Source organism: Moschus berezovskii, chromosome 14 (genome assembly GCF_049115385.1).
Source record: "Moschus berezovskii isolate FMDL1 chromosome 14, NW_MosBer_1.0, whole genome shotgun sequence".
In the NCBI taxonomy this organism is placed as follows: Eukaryota; Metazoa; Chordata; class Mammalia; order Artiodactyla; family Moschidae; genus Moschus; species Moschus berezovskii.
The window spans coordinates 24,350,051-24,372,742 of record NC_142473.1 but is presented as its reverse complement, the minus strand read 5'-3'; the positions used below and the strand labels follow the sequence as shown (position 1 = coordinate 24,372,742).

At 39.9% G+C, this 22,692-nt stretch overlaps 1 protein-coding gene across 1 annotated transcript in view; it reads right to left on the bottom strand.

Moving 5' to 3' along the window:
* The window catches only part of FDX1 (ferredoxin 1), a 30,376-nt gene extending 8,702 nt beyond the window's left edge, over positions 1–21,674 (bottom strand). Inside the window, exons 1-2 of the mRNA XM_055422991.2 lie at positions 21,296–21,674; positions 15,691–15,815 (exon numbers count right to left, since the gene is read on the bottom strand). Coding sequence (XP_055278966.2) covers positions 15,691–15,815; positions 21,296–21,474 — 304 coding nt within the window. The 5' untranslated portion in view covers positions 21,475–21,674. The remainder of the gene's footprint in view (positions 1–15,690; positions 15,816–21,295) is intronic.
* Between the last annotated feature and the right edge of the window lie 1,018 nt (positions 21,675–22,692).

Genomic DNA, 22,692 nt, shown 5'->3' with positions numbered 1-22,692 from the left:
AGGAGGGGGAAAAGAGGAAAAAAAAGGATAAGAGACTGAGAGTCAAGGAGACACTTCCCCCTCACCCACCAAGAAAAGGAGTTAAAATACAGATGTGTCAGCTGGAAGACAGAGAACCAGAAAAGGGTGATATTAGAAAAGCCCAGGGAAGAAGCCAGTGCATACAATATGGTCTCAATCATCTTGGAATTCACAGAAAAGTTCACATGCCAATAAATCCCTGCAGAAAATTTAGCACATTCCTTTTTTTTTACCACCTGGTCAGTCAAAATGAAGAGTTACCATCCGTGTTCTAGGTCTTTGCCTTCTTCCCTAGAAAATCTCAATTCTTTTAACCTTCTCTTAAAGGCTTTATTTTCATTCTCTAATAATTTTCATAGCTCCTCTCAGGAACCATGCCAGCTGATTCCACATCTTGCTTAGGATGCCAAGTTCAGAGCTGAAGAGAGTATTCTAATAAGAATCTGACAAATGTTGAATATATACAAAAGATTAACTTTTGGTTCCTACACTCAAGTTCCTATTACACATTCTAGTCCCATATTTATTCTTTAGATAAACACATCATGCTTGGGATTCCTCCTGACTTTACAGTTTCTTTCAAAGTTCTTCTATCACAAGTTGTCAATAGATATGCTCTTCTTATTCTCTGTACTGGGAAGAAACTCAAATATAATAGAAACTTTAAGGTTCAGGATGAAATCAACTCAGCCTATAAAAAATGGCTATCACTGAACAGAGACACATATGGTCATATTGTGGTACAAGTATCACTATAGAAAAAAAATCTGGAGCAAAGATTTACAAACCCTGTGAATAGTACTTAAAAGAAGAAATAGTCTATCCTGCAAAACTCCAAAATAATACAACAATCTGAGCATTTTGGGGGACGGTTTTTTTTTTCTCCTTAAACTGTATGTTCTATAAAAAAAGAAAAAAATTACAATGAAGACATGTCTCTGATAAGGTGTTTGGAGGAAAAAAAGATTTTAAAAGACAGCCTAAAACTGTGAGAAGAAAACTTTAAGTTACTCCCTTTTAAATTTTTTTTTTCATCTCATGATTTCATGATGGGTATTACTGCCAATTTGTTTCCTGGTCTTGTAATCAGAGGTAGGCCCCCAGTCAATAAGCATCTGACTTTTGTCTTTTCGGTGTACAGGTCTATGACTCTTAACACATGTATAAGTTTATGTGCCCACCACCACAACCAGGACACAAAGCAGGTTCATCACCCAGAAGAAAATTCTCGTGCTTGCTGTGCTCTCAGAGGCACAGCCTACACTTCTCCATTCAGGAAACAATTCCATTTACAATAGCATCAAAAAGAATAAAATATCCAGGAATAAATGTACCTAAAGAGGTAAAATAACTATATTCAGAAAACTGTAAGACACTGATGAAATGAAAGACAATACAAATAGACAGAAAGATATACTGTGTTCATGGGTTAGAAAAATTAATATTGTTAAGATGACCACACTATCCAAGGCAATCTACAGACTCAATACACTTCCTATCAAATTAACCAATGGCACTTTCCACAAAACTAGAACAAAATTTTTTTAATAATACACAAGACCTGAAAAAGCCAAAATAATCTTGAAAAAGGACAGAACTGTAAGTATCGATTTCCCTGACCTCAAACTATACCACAAAGCTACAGTAAGCAAAAGAACATTGGACTGGCATAAAAACAGACACATAGATTAATGGAACAGAATAGACAGCCCAGAAACCAACCCACCCATCTATGGTCAATTACTCTATGACAAAGGAGTCAGTAATATACAATGGAGAAGAGAGTCTCTTCATTAAATAGTGCTGGGAAAATGCTATTACATATAAAAGAATGAAATGAGAACAAGTCTCTTAACACCATATACAAAAATGAACTCAAAATGGAGACAACAGTCTCTTCAGTAAATGGTGCTGGGAAAACTGGCTATACATGTAAAAGAATGAAACTAGAACATTCTCTAACACCATATACAAAAATAAACTTAAAATGGATTAAAGACCTAACTGTAAAACCTGAAACCATAAAATTCCTAGAAGAAAACAGAATATTCTTTGATATCATAGCAATATTTTTTTGGATCTGTTTAATAAAGCAAAGGAAATGAAAACAAAAATAAACAAATGGGACCCAATTAAACTTTAAAGCTTTTGCAGAGTAAAGAAAACCATTGACAAAATGAAAAGACAACCTACTGAACAGGAGAAAATATCTGGACACAACTGAGCGACTTTCACAAGATATGAAGACAACCTACGTGTATGCCTACGGATGAATGAGTAAGATATTATACATACACCACACACACACACAATTGATTATTATTCATCAATAAAAGAGAAGAAAATCCTCCCATTGCTGAGACAAGAATAGATCTTGGGTTATTATGCTAAGTTGAAATAAGTAAGACAGAGAAAGACAAAAACAGTATGATCTCACTTATACGTAGAATCTAAAATAGTCAAATTCATAGAAACAGAGAGTGATGGCAGGGGCTAAAGGAAATGGGGAGAGTTGTCAAAGGGTGTAAACTTTCAGCTTTAAGATGAACAGGGTCTGAGGATCTACTGTAAAACATGATGACTATAGATACAACACTGTGTCATATATTTGACATTTGCTGAGAGTAATCCTGAATGTTTTAACCACCAAAAAAAAAGGAATGATGTGAGGTTAACCCTATTGTGATAATCATTTTGCAACTGATATGTGTATCAAACCATTACACTGTACATCTTAAACTGACACAATGTTAGTTGTCAATTATATGTCAATAAAGCTAGAAAACAAAACCAATAGTGGTGATGGTTACGTAACTCTGAATATTCTAAAAAAAAACCACTGTATACTTTCAATGAGTAAACTATATGGTATGTGAATTAAATCTGAGTAAAGCTCTTCCAAAAAAAATCAACTAGAGGTTTTTTTCTTTGCTATTATTAGACTGTCTTGCTTACTGCAACATCAAGTTTTAATATCTGTACTACATATACTTCTTCCAACTTTATCCTTCTCTTCTAAAACTGGCTGTTGTAGTTCCTTTGTTTTTCTGTAAAAGTTCAGAATCGCTTGTTAATCCATATGTGAAACGAATCACCAGTCCAGGTTCGATGCATGATACAGGATGCTTGGGGCTGGTGCACTGGGATGAACCAGAGGGATGGGATGGGGAGGGAGGTGGGAGGGGGGTTCAAGATGGGGAACACATGTACACCTGGGGCAGATTCATGTCAATGTATGGCAAAACCAATACAATAATGTAAAGTAATTAGCCTCCAATTAAAATAAATAAATTTTTTAAAAAAGAAATTAAAAAAAATTTTTTTTAAAAATCCTGCCGAGATTTTAATGGGAAATGTAACAAATCTATATATCAATAAAAACTGACATCTTTACTATGCTGTCTTTCAATTCATGAGTATAGTATGCCTCTCAACTACTTAAGTCTTTTCTTTCATCAGAGTTTTATAATTTTCACGATATTGATGTTATATTTTGTTAAACCTAAAAATTTCATTTGGGGTAGGTATTGTAAATGTTCTTTTAAAAAACTATTTTGGTTCCCAACTATTCATGCTGGCATACAGAAATATAATTGATTTTCACGTGTTGATCACGTACTAGGACCTTGCTAAACTCACTTAGGTCTAAGTCTTTTTTAAGATTCCTTGCGATTTTCTATGTAAACAGCCATCTAAAAACCAGACAGTTGTATTTCTTTTAAATCAGTATGCCTTTGATTTTTTTTTTGCTTCATTACATAAGACTAAGACTTTCATCAGGATGTTATGATAAGATGGTAAGAACAGACATCCTAAGCTTGTTCCTAATCTTAGGAGAAAAGCATTTCGTCTTTCACTATTAGGCATGATGTCAGCTGTAGGTTTTTGTAGATACCTTTATCAGCACCGGATCTGCACCAGAGCTGATCTGGCACTGCCCACTTGTCTTCAGTTAAAATGCAGGAGCTGCCACCAATTCTGTATCCTATTTGACGCCAAGTTCATGTTCTTACTGACCATCCCTGCAGCTCCAAATTCCACCAATGCCACAACCCAAACTGCACTCGCTACAGGCAAGAACAAAGTGAATGATGCTCCCCTTGGGCCTCATCTTCTAACTTTTCTTCTGCATTATAGAATTCCCAGGTTCCTATCCACCGTGAAATCACCAGCATTGAAAATCAGCAGTAAATACATCCTACTACCAAACTGGGATGCAAAGTGGAGTTCCTATAGCATATGAGGGGATACATGCATTGTGCATATGCAGTAGGTGGGCCCAAGGAGTTTAGAAGTTCTTGATCTAGTATTAAAAGTTAGACGTTGTAACACAGTCTCTCATAGAAACCAGGTTATAAATGGTTAGTTAGCTATTAAGTTAGTTCTGTGGGTTGGCCTGAAAATTTATCCATGGAAAAACAAATTCCAAATGCTAAGAAGTTGACCTGAAAATGAATCTGGTAAACAAAACCTATCCCAAAAATGAAAAGTGTTTGTTGTTTTTTATGCTAATCACATACATAGGGAACAAGTCCACAAAACAGTGGGAGACAACTTACCAACAAAAAACGATACACATATGGAATTTAGAAAAATGATAACGATAACCCTGTATACGAGACAGCAAAAGAGACACAGATGTATAGAACAGTCTTTTGGACTCTGTGGGAGAGGGCAAGGGTGGGATGATTTGGGAGAATGGCATTAAAACATATACATTATCATATGTGAAACTAATCACCAGTCCAGGTTCGATGCACGATACAGGATGCTCGGGGCTGGTGCACTGGGATGAACCGGAGGGATGGTATGGGGAGGGAGATGGGAGGGGGTTCAAGATGGGGAACATATGTACACCCTGGGCGGATTCATGTCAATGTATGGCAAAACCAATACAATAATGTAAAGTAATTAGCCCCCAATTAAAATAAATAAATTTTTAAAAATAAATAAATAGAGAAAAAAAAAAGGATACACAAGCAGCAACTACTATAGAAACTTTAATCTAAAAATGATAATCTAAAATACATTTTAAAAGTTAAAATGATAGCTCAAAATATGGGTAAATTGATACAATAATACATGTGGAGAGATGGGAACTGAAAGTACAAAAGTTATGTGACTTATGCTTATATACAATCCCAAAGCAGTACTGGCAACTGTTGGCTTTCAGTGTCTTTGTAAGTGGTTGGCTATATAAAAGTAAATTAACAGCTAAAATGCATAGATATGTGTGTGTATATACACATGTATAGATGTATTTATATACTTGTATATACAGATACATACTCACAATATATTAAACATAACATGATCACATTTTATGAAGACTACATTCTCAGAGGTTTTGAAATTGTTAGAAGTCTCATAATTCGAGAGTTATATTCTCAATGAAACAAAATGGGTTCTTACGGTCCATAAATCTTTAATCTTCAAATCATTATTTCTGTTGCAAAATATACTTAAGTGGAACAAACATTTGAAGTGAAACTTTTTACACTACTATGTCCAACTTTCAAATAATCAAAAATACTCCATACCTTATAACAGACGATAATCTGATATGGCTTTGGGACACATTACAGCCTCATGAGCCTGTGGTACCAACATTTTACCATCGTCCAATAACTGTCATGAACTTAAAGGTATATACGGTTTAGTGCTGCTTTAAGTTTGCTGGCATTTTGCCTAATAATTCAGAGTTCTTTCTCCAAAATTAGCAGTAACAGAAATTATGACAGGTTTTTGGCTTCATTCACTGCATTCTGTCACATTTAACTTCTGTTCCAAAATAATTCATTTTCAGATGCATTCTTCAGCATTAACACTTAACGAATACTTGGCTGAAACTGTCATGGGCTTTAAAATGATATTAAACTATAACCACAGTTTAAAATATCAGCACTACAGTCAACAAAAATCACACAGACTTCAGATGTCTGGAAACAGCACAGTTTACCTGATACTGACAAAAGCTGTCAGATATTGGCTTATAATTGTTAAAGGTATCGAAACAAATAATTCACACAGTCTGCCAGGTTGAATTATGGGATTCTTGACAAAAGTTTTGGGCTTCACAGTACTTCTGATTTTACTAGAGTAAGAAACTTAATATTAATCTGTACAAGTTCAAATTTGTGTAATTTTAAAATTAAGAATAAGTAAGGTATTTTGTTTAGTAAGGCATGGCTATTGGCTAATTTCAAGGCTGATGATGAATAAATTTTTTTTGTTTTTAACAAGACTAATACTAAAGATTAAAATTCCTGTCATAAAAAAACTATTTCCCAGAATAAGTTAGCTATCTGCAGACTACTACTCCTTTCATATAACTTAAAGTTTTCCACCAGGAATAGATTGTTTCATGGGTGTGTGTGTCTGTATGTCTGTATGTGTGTCTGTAGCTTATATTATACTAAGAAAACTTGGGAGCTCTATAACGATGCTGACAAGAATGTGTGTGTGTGTCTGTGTGTCTGTGTGCGTCTGTAGTTTATATTATACTAAGAAAACTTGGAGCTCTATAATGATGCTGACAAGAAAGATTGCTAACCCCTTTCTCAAACAAAACTCCAGAGGATAGCTATGCTGGAATATTATATCCTAAAAATATGAAATGATATATAAATATTAAAACCTAATTTTCTAAAGCTTGATTTTGGAGCCAGAAAGAATCAATTAACATGACATGAATAAATATTTATATGATCATTATCACGACCACACAATTTGAATAATTTCCCTCAAAACAGTCACACAAAGGAAATACATAGTAAGAAAATATAGAGATAATAAACGAGGTAAATTTGATCAGAGAGGTGTAACTGCCCCCTAGTGACAGAAAACTATAAAACTGAAAACTTAAAGATCATCCAAGAAAATCTACATTAACATAAAAGTTGGAAATAATGTTTATAAATTTATTGCTTCCAAAATTTACTTTTTACTTACTGATCCATTCATTACTTCACTTCATAAATGAAAACAAGAATCACTTAATCCTTCTTTACAGTCCCCAGGGAGAAAGATGCAGAAATAAACAAATACATAAATAGATTGTGATGCGATGACAGAAATAAACAGGACGCTGTGATGGAGAAAAACAGATTCAGGGTAATAAAAGAACTCCTATTTTGGACTGGGTGGTTGGGCAAAGTCCCTCTAAGGAAGTAACATAAACAGACCAGAAAGATGAAAAGCAACACATTAAGGATTTTTCAGGAGGGAGAGGAAGTGTCCCAGGCAGAAAAAAGTGTAACGGGTACATACAAAGTCTTCAAGCTAGAAATTCTAGGTGAGTTCAGCTCTTGATAAATGGCCAGTGTGGCCAAAGCGACAGAAAGAACAAAGAGAAGTGCTCGGAGACAGGAGGAAGAGCCAGGTAATGCAGAGGCTAGCATACGGAATGCAGATTTTATCCTAAATCAAGTGGGAATTTATTCATGGTTTTTAATCAGAGGACCAGTCTTATTTTCATTGTGATGAATGACCGCAGCTGCTGGGTTCAAAAGCAAAGTAGAGAACTGCAGCTCCTGGAACACGTAACTGGTAGCCCCAGGCAGTGACTGGTGAGAACAGGACCTACTGGAGACAGAGAGCACGTCTGATAGAAACTGCTGACGGCCTGAAGGGAGAGGGTGCGGAAGAAGGAAGAATAAAAGATGCTCTCCAGTTCCGGGTTTGAGCAACTGAGAGATGCTCACCGCTGACAGTCACGATCCTCGGAAGGCTAAGTTTCAGTAAGGGGGCGGGAGGGGGAATCAAAATCTGTTTAAATATGACAACTTTTTTCAATTCAATTGCTCAGTCCTGTCTGACTCTTTGCAACCCATGAACTGCAGCATGCCAGGCTTCCCTGTCCATCACCAACTCCCAGAGCTTGTTCAAACTCATGTCCATCGAGTCAGTGATGCCATCCAACCATCTCATCCTCTGTCGTCCCCTTCTCTTCCTGCCTTCAATCTCTCCCAGCATCAGGGTCTTTTCAGATGAGTCAGCTCTTCGCATCAGGTGGCCAAAGTATTGGAGCTTCAGCTACAGCATCAGTCCTTCCAATGAATATTCAGGACTGATTTCCTTTAGGATGGACTGGTTTGACTTCCTTGCAGTCCAAGGGACTCTGAACAGTTTTCTCCAACACCACAATCAAAAGCATCAATTCTTCAGCGCTCAGCTCTCTTTATAGTCCAATTTTCACATTCATACATGATTACTGGAAAAACCATAGCTTTGACGAGACAGACCTTTGCTGGCAAAGTAATGTCTCTGCTTTTTAATATGCTGTCTAGGTTGGTCATAGCTTTTCTTCCAAGGAGCAAGTGTCTTTTCATTTCATGGCTAAAGTCACCATCTGCAGTTATTTTTGAGCTCAAGAAAATAAAGTCTGTCACTGTTTCCATTGTTTCCCCATCTATTTGCCATGAAGTGATGGGCCACCGGCCCATTCTAAAGGAGATCAGTCCTGGGTGTTCATTGGAAAGACTGATGCTAAAGCTGAAACTCCAATACTTTGGCCACCTCATGCGAAGAGTTGACTCACTGGAAAAGACTCTGATGCTGGGAGGGATTGGGGGCAGGAGGAGAAGGGGACGACAGAGGATGAGATGGCTGGATGGCATCACTGACTCGATGGACATGAGTTTGAGTGAACTCCGGGAGTTAGTGATAGACAGGGAGGCCTGGCATGCTGTGATTCATGGGGTTGCAACTGAGCGACTGAACTGAACTGATGGGACCAGATGCCATGATCTCAGTTTTCTGAATGTTGAGTCTTAAACCAACTTTTCGCTCTCCTCATTCACTTTCATCAACGGGCTCCAAGAAAAGACATAAAGTAGGAAGTTGTACAATTTCCAAGAAAAGATATAAATAGGAAGTTGAATCTGTAAGCGAGGGCTTAGAGGGACACTGTGAGCTAACAACACACAGTCTATGGACATCTAAATGGGATTTAACATCACAGAAGGGATAAGGTCACCCAGAGAGAAACCAAACCAGACACTCTGAACTAGGCCACCCTCAGCTGTGTACAGTGTTCACCTGTTGAGTAAGACTAGAACAAGGGCAATATTTAAAGCATCTCCTGTATTCCGCTTTAGAAATGAATGAAACAGTTTGCCTTGCATACCTGCTAAGTCGCTTCAGACACGTCCAACTCTTTGCAACCCTATGCACTATACTCTGCCAGGCTCCTCTGTCCATGAGGATTCTCCAGGCAAGAATACTGGAGTGGGTTGCCATTTCCTCCTCCAGCGGATCTTCCCGACCCAGAGAGCGAACCTGCATCTCTTATGTCTCCTGCATTGGCAGGTGGGTTCTTTACCAATAGCTCCACCTGGGACGCATAGTTGTCCCTTATGATGTCGTTATAATCTCTTCTTTATAAACATGGTAGTTCAGACTTCTTGATTTTATTTCTTCCATTTTTATTCTAGAAAGTGACTTAGGCTTAACTCTTATCTGTTGTGAACCTAGTTTAGCTTATCTCAAATTTACATTTACATGTCCAAAATTCTGGACACATGAGGATCCTTTTAAAGTATCTCTTCTATGTCCGTGTAAACAAATGCAGAATTCTTACTGAATTACTAAAGACTGTGTTGGCATTAAACTTTGCAAACAACTAGGAAACTGGGGGGAAAAGGACTCTTTTAGTGTTTATCTCTGTGTGTTAAGACTATGGGAAGTTACAATTTTTTAATGTATTTTTAAAATTTGTTATAATGAACAATCAATCTGTAGTAATAACTATGCTAACAAGAATAGCTAACATTAATTTAGCCTTACTTAGATAAACTCATTTGGTCTCTATAGCAACCTTACAAAGTACTTAAGTACTAACATTATTTCTATGTTACCCTTAAGGAGATAAGCTATGAAGAGGTTAGAGATCTAACTGAAGGTCACAAAGGTGGCAAAGTTACAGAGTTGGGAAAAAAAACACAGGCAGGAACTCCATTCTTAACATTCCAGCCAACAGTTTTCCAAAAAGAAAAAATATATATTTTAAATTGTGACTCACAGTATGAGTCCCATTTCACATCACAACCTGATATACATATACTTTGCAAAATAGCTAAATAAGCATTTCATGGAATAATACAAAAGACGGTGTTTTTATATTTTCTTTTTAATTACTTTAACTGCTGAGAGCTACTAAATTGATTATATGACTAATGGTTGCAAACTGCAATGTGAAAAACAGTGTTACTGCAATATATAGTCATGAATGATGAAAGAAAAAATATTTTAGAAAATTTAAAGTATTTTCAAGTATTAAGGTCAAAACATGCTTTTATTTCAAAGAAATGGGAAGCAACTCATGAAAATTATCTACCGTAAATATTTTACATTATTTTGAGAAAAATGTAGCTCCATGTAAAACAGAGGTTAAGAGCCTTTCAAATAAATGTTTTAAATTAATTTTCATTAGTTTTTTTGGTCAAACAGCACATTTAAAGAGCCTTTCCTAATGGCTAAAAAATAAATAATACCTCATCAGAAAAGCAGGCAAATAATTTGAGCAAACAATTAATAAAACATTTTACTAAGTAAATAGGAATTTACAAGGAAATTACAGAACACAAACACAGGAAAGTATTCTTGGGGATGTTTACCTTAAGGGTATTTGTAATAGCTGAAAAGTGGAAGTCACCTAAATGTTCAAAGAAAGAAATGGAGTAAATATACCATGGAATTAAAAGTTTCCCTCCTGCTTCCCTCCTACTAGCAGGTAACCACTGATATTTGTTTTCAAGACCCCTTCCACAGTTTTGTTGTTTTTTTCAATGGAGTAATATAGTATCCCCTGGAGTAATATAGCATGACAAAATATCAGTCTTCTATCGATGGGCATTTGCTTCTTTTAAATCTTTTGCTCTCACAAATAACTCTGGAGTAGAGTCTAGTATATATGTATTTTCAAAAGCTGAGATTGAAGCTGTGGAGAAATGTATAAAAACAGACTTACTAGATCACAACCTCCACACAAAAGATTAGCTTTCTCAAGGACAGGAAAAACTTTCTTTACTTCTTTAATGTACCCTCACAACACAGTGGTAACAAAGTCCACACATACTGATGTTCAAAGGCCAAGGAACATCCCCACATACATTCCTTCAGCTCTCTTAACTTTGAGAACAGCTGATTTAACATCTTTGTCTAGTAAGTCTAACAGCTGGGACTCCTCGGGGACAGCTTCTATTGACCGCTTTTCTTCCTGAGTATGGGCCACACTTCCCTGTTTCCTTGGGCGTCTTGAATCTTTTATTGCAAAGTAGACATTTGAAATAATATAAGATGGCAACTCTGGAAATCAGGATCACCACTGTCTCCCCAGGTTTGCTGCTGTGGCTGGCTTTTTGGCAGTTGTTCTTGCAGCTATTTGTTTCTTTAGTGACTTTCCCAAACTAACTCTGAGGTCTGTATTCCCCACAGCATGCGATCAGCGATGTCTCTGTTCGGTGAGCTTAGTGATCAACTAGATCACTATATGGAGGTTTCCTTCAGGACTTTGAACCAATAAGGCTTCTACCCTCTGCTGAGGAGCTCAGTTCATGATTAGGCACAGCTTCAACATTAAAGTACTCTGCATGCCTGTCTTGGCCTTCACCTGCATGGGACCCTCAAGGTCAGCCAGAGATGCACAGATGGGAGACTAAGGCCCTATCGGGTCTTTTCTGGGCATAAACACAGTCCTGCATTTGTGCATGGCCTTCAGATCCCCAAAGTATTTCAAAGCCCACTACAGACATTTCATTCCCCAGATCTTTCTTTTAGCCTTTCTGGCCAGGCTCCTGTTTGCTCCAAGAGGAATCACAGCCTCAGGCAGCACAGTGTTAAACAACTGCAGGTAATTATTTCAGAGGAAAGTCCTAGGGACAGAGCCTCCTCACAGGGCAATCTCTGAGGCAAATCGAGTAATAACTCCTTGGAATGGAGCTTTTCTGAGAAGCTGCAAAATAAGTGATGACATTCTGGAGAACGCTTCTGAGGAAGTCAAATCAGTTTGTTCCTCCAGTGGCTGCAAGGCTGCCAGTTTTTAAGGCTACTGCTGAACGGGGAAGAGGAGGAGAGCAGACCAAGTTAAAATGCCACAAATTCTACTGTTCTTATCAACATAGCCACTATGCTAAACACTTCACTTCCAATATAGTACTTAATCTTCAACAATGCTATGACGTTAGAACTATTACAATCATATTTTACAGAAGAGGAAACTGAGGCATACAGATATAAAGCGCTTGCTCCAGGTATGCCTAGTAAGTGACAATGTTGGTTTATGAACCACAATTTGTTTGATTCCAGGGTCTCAATTACTGTGCAGTATCAGTTCAGTTCAGTTCAGTTCAGTCACTCAGTCGTGTCCGACTCTTTGCGACCCCATGAACCACAGCACGCCAGGCCTCCCTGTCCATCACCAACTCCCGGAGTTCACTCAAACTCATGTCCATCGAGTCGGTGATGCCATCCAGCCATCTCATTCTCTATCGTCCCCTTCTCCTCCCGCATCCTTCCCCAATCCCTCCCAGCATCAGTCTTTTCCAGTGAGTCAACTCGTCGCATGAGGTGGCCAAAGTATTGGAGTTTCAGCTTTAGCATCAGTCCTTCCAATGAGCAGTATATTACTTTTCATTTGTGAGAGAACAATTCAGAGAAACCAGGCTTAGTCAACTAAGTGTTGCTGAATATGAGTTCATGAGGGAACTCAATTATATATAAATTTTACAGAATATATATAATTTATCCATGGGTTCTTTTCCATTAATCAGTCAATCTATGGTATTGAATTCAAAAGGATATCTGCACAACTTCCCACTCTCCCTATACTATCAGGACATAACATATTTTAATATTTCTACAGAATTCTGAAACTCAGTCCCAGTCAAGAACCACCGCTTTAGAGTAAGAAATTCCTTAAAACTAGAACGATAGCAACTATGTCATCACCTAATTTCTGTAACAAGTGTTCACAAAGGAAAGACACTTCTTAAGAGAATAATGGCTTACGGGAAAAAACTAGAACTATAGCAACTATGTCATCACCTAATTTCTGTAACAAGTGTTCACAAAGGAAAGACACTTCTTAAGAGAAAAATGGCTTACGGGAAAAAGCCGAGGTTTAGGAATTAAGAGAAACTTAGGCTTAAATCTTATAAAGCCTTCTCACTTGCTACCGTATGATCCAGGGAACATTAAGTTTCTCTGAGCTTTATTAGTTTCTTCATCTATTAACTAGAAGTTAAAAAAAAAACTGCCTCTTAAAGAGTTATTACAATAATAGATAACATATGCTGGAATGCAGTAGGTCCAGTTATAGTTATCCCTGTAATTGACATTAGATTCAGAAATTTAGCAAATATTACTGAGTGCCAACTCTGGTTACCTGAGTGATAAGAGTCTTCCAAAAGCACATAATCTAATACAGGGAAGGGACATTCTCTCTAAAAAAGAAAACTGAAATGAGTATTAACATAGAGAAGTATATTTAATATATCATGGGAAAATGGAAGGGAAGAAATAATTTTAATCTAAAAAGAGTTCTTAAAAGTGCAATATGAACAGTGCCTTGAATGAAAAATAATCAGATATGCTCCTTGGACCTGACTGCAGACTGCTGCTGCTGCTAAGTCACTTCACGTGTCCGACTCTGTGTGACCCCATAGATGGAAGCCCAACAGGCTCCCCTGTCCCTGGGATTCTCCAGGCAAGAACACTGGAGTGGGTTGCCATTTCCTTCTCCAATGTGTGAAAGTGAAAAGTGAAAGTGAAGTCGCTCAGTCGTGTCCGACCCTTAGCGACCCCACGGACTGCAACCTACCAGGCTCCTCCATCCATGGGATTTTCTAGGCAAGAGTACTGGAGCAGCTTGCCATTGCCTTCTGCAGACTAGTGGTTCTCAAACTTTCACATGCATCAAATCACACAGAGGGCTTGTTAAAATACATATTTCTGGGCTTACCCCAGACTTTCTGATTCAGGAAGTCCAGAGTTGGGCCAGAGAATGGGAATTTCCCAAGTGGCACTGACGGAACCCTCTTAGGGAACTACCATTCTAGACTAGAGAGAATGCTCAAGCAAAACTGGCAAGTGACATACAGTGTATCCCTGAGCTCTAAGATGGCAGTTTCCTGGATATGGGCTTTCTGTGAGTGGTTAAGGAATAAGGTGAAAAGTCTAGGAGTGAAAATTTCCTAAACAAAACACTTCCATAATAAGAAATAACCCTTTCAAGGAAGGTGAGTTGACACCCCTGACTGTACAGTGCATGTGTGCTACGTCACTTTAATCATGTCTGACTCTCTGAAATCCCATGGACTGTAGCCGACCAGGTTCCCCTGTCCATGGGATTCTCCAGGCAAGAAAACTGGAGAGGGTTGCCATGTCTTCCTCGAGGAGGTCTTCCCAACCCAGGGATCAAACCTGTGTCTCCTATGTCTCCTGCATTGGCAAGCAGGTTCTTTACCACTGGTGCCACCTGGGAAGCCCACCTGAGCCACAGAGATCTTCAATGTATGGTGATGGAAGCTATGTGGACTTACTATGATCTATATCACTCTTCAGTACATACAAGTATCAAACCATTATGTTGTATGCCTGGAACTAATATGTCAACTACATCTCGATAAAAAAGAAGTGAAATAAAATTCACTTAAAAAGAATGCATAAGTTCAATGTAACTAAGAAATGGCAAGCCACTCCAGTACTATTGCCTAGAAAATCCCATGGATGGAGGAGCCTGGTAGGCTGCAGTCCGTGGGGTCGCTAAGGGTCGGACACGACTGAGTGATTTCACTTTCACTTTTCACTTTCACACATTGGAGAAGGAAATGGCAACCCACTCCAATGTTCTTGCCTGGAGAATCCCAGGGACGGGGGAGCCTGGTGGGCTTCCATCTATGGGGTCGCACAGAGTCGGACACGACTGAAGTGACTTAGCAGCAGCAACTAAGAAAATACCAGTCTGGGAATTCCCTTGGCAGTCCAGTGGTTAGGACTCTTGGCACTTTCACTGCCAAGAGCCTGGGTTCAATCCTTGGTTGGGGAACTAAGATCCCATAGCCTCTGTAATATGATATTATGACATTTAGTATCTCAACCTGGTATTTTTCTTTTTTTTTTTTAATTTATTTAACTGGAGGCTAAATACAATATTGTGGTGGCTTTTGCCATACACTGATATGAACCAGCCATGTGTCCCCCATCCTGAAGCCCCCTCCCACTTCCCTCCCCATCCCATCCCTCAGGGTCATCCCAGTGCACCAGCCCTGAGCATCCTGTCTCATGCATCAAACCTGGACTGGCAATCTGTTTCACATGTGATAATATTCATGTTTCATTGCTATTCTCTCAAATCATCCCACCCTCGCCTTCTCCCACAGAGTTCCTGGTATTTTTCAATTCCACACACTACTCCCAGCTTTGCATCACACATATAATCAATAAGGTAATGAGGCAACAGACTTTAGGGCATACAGCTAATGAAACGTTCAAAGAATAGAAACACGGTGTCACTCTTATTCTTCTTAAGTGAGAATATAACGGTAAAGCATCCTGAATTTTAATAGTTCACTTAGCATGCTATAGTTAAAATTCTTCAAAAAGAAAAAACAAAGCTGAAACCTATTTAACAGTTTCACTTATACATTTTAAGGAATGTTCCATACTCACCAAAACCATCAATATCTAGATTATTTTCAACCACAACATCTAGCAGAGAGTCACCAACTTTTCCTTTGGTTGTTAATGTTTCACCATCACGATTTATAAAGTGAACTGTTATTTTATCTTCTGAGCTGGAAAAGGAAACAGTCCTTTATTACTTTCAGTAATTTCAAGAAACTTTAAAACAGTTGCTTGAAGAACCCATAAGGTGAAATAATTAGGTTGTGTGTGGGTCTGTGCTCATGTAAATATTCTCCTTTATAGGATTTTCTTTTCTTTCTAAAGTTTATTTGGGAAGGAGACACCAGAAATCAGAGGCATAACTCTCTACCCACCAACCCGAAGGGAAGTTCTGCCACCCTAAAGAAAACAGCAAGCAAGTTACTATCAAGGCCACCTGTAGTATGCCTCCCCAGTGGTTACCATCAGTCACAGTTACATGAAATCATTAGCAATCATTATCACTTGTGAAGTCTGTTTTGCTTTCACACAGATCCTCCGAAAACCAACATCTCTATGAATGTGTCCCTAAAAACTAGATGAGGGCTGTGGAGAGCTTTAAAAACAAATCATCATGCTACTGATAAGGCAATTGTTATGCAAGTGTCTGACAAATACAGTCACCAAGAGGCAGCAGTTTGATCGCTTTGAGTAGTTGAACATTTCGTTTTGGTTGAAAACCAAAGGGACTAGAAAAGGTTTTCTCTGTTTAAATCTGTGGGAAGATAAATATAACCCTCCTTATATTTTTCATTATTATAGGATATCTATCAGTCAGTCATCAGTCTGCTAACTTCTTACATTTCTTACCCTGCTCTCAAACATGAGTCCAAATTTTGGGCAGAGAAATCATACTATCAACTAGATAATACCCTCCCACCATTGGTCATTTAAAGTTTTACTTCATAATTGAAAAGATGTAATTCAGCTTAAAATAATTAGTTGCAATTTTCACCACTCCCAATAGACAGTCACAGTCCATCAAAGAAAACTCTATTTAATGTAAGTAAAACCTAGAATTGTATAATTTCAGAGCTATAAATATCATGCAAATTACCTAGTCATCTTATTTCACAAAAAAGGCAGCCTTATCAGATAATGTCTTCCCTGATAACTCAATGCCGAAAAAAAGAAGATTCTATTCAAAACTGATCAGAATTTTGTTGAGAAAGAAGAATGTCCCTTAAATGGGCCTGTATTCTCCAACTTCCTTTCACAGGGGAAAAAAAATGCTTTAAAGCAAGTATTCCAAACACTCATGATTTTCAACTAGGCAACTGGCATTTTTTCAAAGAAGAATGACTAAGAATGAAGATACTCTGGAGGCAGGAAGACCTCGTTGGAGGTTATCAAAGGGCATAAATGAAGCAACAGTGTAGGAGATACTAATTTAAGAGAGATTCAGGAGGCAGAATTAAAACGTTCTGGAGAGGGAGGAAGTAATGCTGAAATGTCTTGCCTGGGCAATGGGGAATACAGGTTAACTGAGGATTAACCTAGGAGGAGAAGGAATTTTGGGGAAGATAGGAAATGAGTTCAAGTTTATACGTGTTTGATTTAATAATAGAAAAAACATATGCATCAACACGTTTGAACCTTGAAAACATTTACACTCAGTTATATAAGCCTGGATATATAAATATATAAATTTCTAAGAAAAGGCAAATCTATAAAGACAGAGAGCAGATGAGTGGCTGCCTAGGACTAGGGTTGGACACGGGGACCGACTGTAAAATGTCAAACTGTCTGGTAAACGAAATTGTTCCAGCCCTGAATTGTGTTTATGGATGGACAAATCTAAGATATGGTAATGGCTGCAGAACCCTAAAGATTTGCTTAAAATCACTGAATTTTATATTTATCAGTATATTTTATGATTTATGTTATACCTCAAATAAATGTTTTCCTAATTCTATCAAGAGTTATGATATGCTTAGCTAAAGATAAAAAATTGATATGTTAACACTAGTGATTATTAAATCTTTTAAATCATTAAATTGTCAAATCTAGAAAATCTTTATTCCCAGTTCACTAAACTGTGTACTGTTATCAGAAATAAAACTTATCTTAAACATTAAAAAAATAATAATAACAATAATAGAAAAAACAAAGGTCCAGAAGCCAAATAGAAATATATGTCTGAGACCCACAGAAGTCTAGAGATTTGACATCAAAAAATGCCTGGTACACTAAGCGACAATAAGTACAACAGAAAGAATTCCACAGTTTACACACACTACTGAAGGCTGGAGGTTGGGGACTGCTGCTCTTCTGGGGCACCCTAGAGCTAAGCTTTGTTATTGTTGTTTAGTCACTAAATTGTGCCATGGACTATAGCCCTCCAGGCTCCTCTGCCCATAGGAGAGGGCAAAAATACTGGAGTGGGTTGCCATTTCCTTCTCCAGGGAATCTTCCTGACCCAGGGATCCAACCCATGTCTCCTGCATTGGCAGGCGAATTCTTGACCACTGAGTCACCAGAGAAGCAACAGCAAAGGAACTTCAACTCTGACACCAGATTCCTCTTGTTTAAAATCAGGGTATCATTTATGTCATGGTTTTGATAACATATGTAAAATTCCTAACAGAGTAGAGGTCAACAAACACTGATTGATAACTTTATTTTAAAGTCCCAGTCAGTCCTCTCCTCAGTCATGTCCAACTCTTTGCCGCCCTATGGACAGCAGCCTGCCAGACTCCTCTGTCTATAGATTCTCCAGGCAAGAATACTGGAGTGGCTTGCCATGCCCTCCCTCCAGGGATCTTCCCGACCCAGGGATAGAATCCATTAAAGGAAAAACTGCAGAATTAAGAGTAATAACAGGTTTACCAAAGGACAGGAGAGCAAGCAGAAATGAGAGTAAAAGTAATTGTGCAGTTGAGAAAGTATGGAATACAAGAGTCAGAAGACATAAATTCCAGCCCTGGTTCCAACGTACTCATTAGGTGACCATGGGGAAGTGGCAATAACGGTGATTTCACCAAGCTGCTGAGAGAATTAAAGGAGAGAAAGTTTGTGGAAACATTTTATTCCCTAAAAAGCATCATACACGTGTACTTTACTCAACTAACTTTATTCATTATTAACAATTGGTACTGATTGGTTTTGTAGATTTTTCTCCCCCAATTTTAAGAACTAGGAAAAAGTTTTTAGCTATTCCCCAGAAGATCAAGATTTCAGGTACTGGAAAATAACTATGATCCCTCTAAATCCTCTATCATCATCAATATATCAACCAGCACCACAAACAACTACTTCCTTCAATTGTTACCCTTTACGCACCATGCACTGTCATTTATTCTGTTCAACCACAGCAGATATCTCAACCAAGGTGTCAGTGGCTGCTGTGGTAAAGCTCTTAACAGACTTCTAACAGACAGGGGAGTTATGGCTGCTGATGCTCACCCTTTCACTACCTGGGGTGGCCTGGGGCAGTTGGTCCAAGAAAAGAGCCCCATCTAGAGCGCCCCACTTCCACAGCCACCTTAACTCTTCCAAATGACCCTATAGGCTAAAGAATTATCAACTCTAATGGTGCTCAAAAAACAAACAAAAACTATGTGAGTTCTAGTCCCAGCTTTGCCTGCTACTTAATATAAAATTTTTATTCTCATTTATCTACTTTACCTGCCTCAGGAGATTTTCTTAAGGATCCAGTGAAACAATACACGTGAAAGCCCTTTGCAACCTAAATCACTACAAAATGTAAAGTACTTGGACAAAGTATTTTGGAGTGAAAGATTTTGACTCTCAGTTACTGACAGCATGCTTAAATGTTAAACTTCAAAGTCAGAACTACAGCCTCTAGACTGCTCTGTCCAATTAAACTTGAGCAATAACAGAGATATTCTATAGCTGTATATAACTGATGTCCCAGACACATAACTACTAGCTATGTGACGTCATCCAGTATTTGAAATGTGGCCAGTGGAACTGGGAAACTGATTCTTTAACTTTATTCAACTTTAATTATGTTAAATGGCTACATGTGGTTACTGGTGACCATACTGCATAGCCTGGGAAATGTAGTTGCAGCTCAAAAGTCTGTGATGGCACAGGCCATCAACAGAAACTGTGCCAATGGGGCGGAAAGTAGGTTTAAGAGGGAACAAAACAGATGTGCTTCCCTTTAAGACAACCTGATATACCAAATCAAACAGTAACTTGGAGGAGATAATTCCCAATCACGAAAGCACTCATTTTGCTTTAAATATGTTACATAAATGTGTTCAATAAGAGTCCCAATTTATACACAATTTTTCAAGAAAGCAACCAACGCAGAAAACAAGGCATCCAAGTAGATGGATGTCAAAGACTGGAAAGTAACAAATAACCCCACCTTGCCTTAAGAAATAACCCCAGCTTGCCTTCCCCATTATCTCCCTCACAGTTCATGCAACAAAAATTTAGTGAGCACCCACTACCTCACAGATTAAGGGGGAAAAGACGAGTAGGTCCCACATTCTATTCTCAGGAACTTCACAAAGAAGAAACTAGAGAGGAACACAAACCCAGCTGTTTTTCCCTGCTTCCTACTACAGGACAGCAGGTCAGAGCTGTTCAGAGACCTACAGTATATTAAGGCTCCATCCACCACAGTGCTATACTCTTTAATGATGAGTTCATTTTATCTCTGTTGTATCTAAAGGGGACTGTGTCTTTGAGAACCAAATCTACCCAAGAATATAAAACTGCAACATATTCTGGGCAAATTTTTTTCACATCTCTTTCTACATTTGGTACACAAAACTCAACGCTGTGGGCCTAGGAGGCGGCTGAGGCTAACAGGTGGGATTTACTGAGCCCTCCAGACTCCCTGCAATATGTGTATGCTCTTATTTGTTTCTTTAAATAATCCTGTGAGGCCTACACGACTCTTATCCCCCAGGTACAGACATTAGACAAACTGGATAATAAATGTCAAAGCCCAGTTTAAAACCCTGGCTTGCCAGTCCAACGCAGGGGACTTTTTACCCGACAGCAACCAGGAGGAGTGGAGAAGGGCATGGCATCCCACTCCAGTATTCCTGCCTGGTGAATCCTACGGACAGAGGAGCCTGGTGGGCAACAGTTCTTGGGGTCCCAACGAGTTGGACATGCCTGAAGCGACTTAGCACGCACCAGACACAGGGAAGCTCCGGGACAAGCGGGACAAGAACTTGGAGACAGAACGTCTCCAGCCCAGGCAGGAGGAAGAGGGCCCAGAAGAAAGCCCTGGCCTCGACACAAACTGGGCGGGAGGTTCACCGCGGTTTCCCGCAGGGCAAAGGTTAGATCCACGCCAAACAGCACGGAGAACCAGCAACTGCCAGCTTTCCTGGGGGCACAGGAGGCGCTGGGACAGGGAAATCGGGGGTCCCAGGACCCCGTTCCCCGCCAAGTGTCGATGGACCCGAGAAGCAACTTGCCAACCGGACGACAAGGAGGAAGCGACCGCACGGGACGACCAGCCCGCGGCCACCGAGAAGGCAGCGGGGCTGAGCTTGTGGCCCGCAGGCCGGCGCCCAGGAGAGGACGACAGAACTGGAAACCTCTGGAGGCGACGGAGGCGCCGCCACCGGAGGACTCACGAGCTCGGCGCGCCCGCGCGCGACCCCCGCGCGCGCCTCACCTGCTCTGCGCTTGCCCCGATACGCTCAGCGGCCTCGTCGCCGCCACGCCGCCCCCCAGGCCCGGCCCTCGGCTCCCGCGGAGGCCGCCGGCGCCCGCGCCCTGTGGCGCGAGAAGCCGCCACCGGCCGGCCGTGTCGCCGAGGGCGGCGGAGGCGACGCGCAGGAGGCGGGCGGCCATAGCCTGTCGGGGAATTACGGGAGGCGACGCAGGCCGCACGGCAGCGGGCGCGGGGACAGACTCAGCGAGTACGGGCGGGCTAACGCCGCGCGGGTCTGCGGAGAGAAGAGAGGCGCAGGGGGCTCGCAGGGCCGGGCTTCCCTCTAGGGCCTGCTGCGCTCGCCACTGCGGGCCCCGCGCGCCTTCCGGGTGACTATAAGGCCCGCGCGCCCGAGCGCAGTCCCGCCCCCTGCCCGCGCTCCGCCCCGCCCCCTGCCCGCGCTCCGCCCCGCCCCTTGCCCGCGCTCCGCTCCGCCCCCGGCCCTGGCTGTAGGGGCAAGGCTCCGCGCCTCGTTTTACCTACTGACCAGGTTTTGTCTTCATCTTGCTGCTTCGTAGGCATCTAGGGTCCCCAAGTGGGAACATTAAATTTTAAAAGATAGCAGAACATCTGACGAAAAGATGCAATAAAATAATCCCCATTTAACTATACCACTCTTTTTTCTTCCCTGCACTTCCCTCCTTCTCCTGCCTATTAAAAAAAGTGGGAGATGGCCACCTTGGAGTTCAAAAACTAGAATAAAAGAGAATTACAACAGTTTTTAAAAAAGAACCGTAGAAAATTTCAGCATGCTAATAGGCAGACACAAAGAAGAATAACTGTGACTATAAAGTTATAAATGATCACAGTAATGAATGAAGAAGGATACCGGAGAAGGCAAGTGATATTACCAGACTTTGAATGGCAAATAAATGCTCGTTGAGCTGCTGAAATCCATGAGCCTGAACAGGAAACTCTGATGAACTGAGAGCTTTTTAAGTTTTACAAAACCAGGAAGATGAATTTAAAAATACACTTCATCGTGGTTAATACGTTGTGGGGAACACATGGGCTTTGAGGTCAGAAATAGCGATGTTCTAATCCAAGGTCTACCACGTTTGAGCTCTTGAGACCTTGGACAAATTACTGAGAGGATCAGAATCCTGAGAAAAATTTTACGTGGATAAGATGTTCCATCCTTCAGGGCCATCCTGAGGGTTAGACAAACTAACCCACACGATGGGGTAAGGATGGGATAGTGCGTCACAAAGAGCCATAACTCTTCCTGGGCCTTCCTGCATAAGGCTACTCTTTAAAGGTTAAAGTCAGATGGCTCTTGCAAATATGCTAAACACAAGAAAAGATACTTTAAAGATTATACAGAACAAGAAACTATAGGCCTGAGGAAAGCCTCTCTG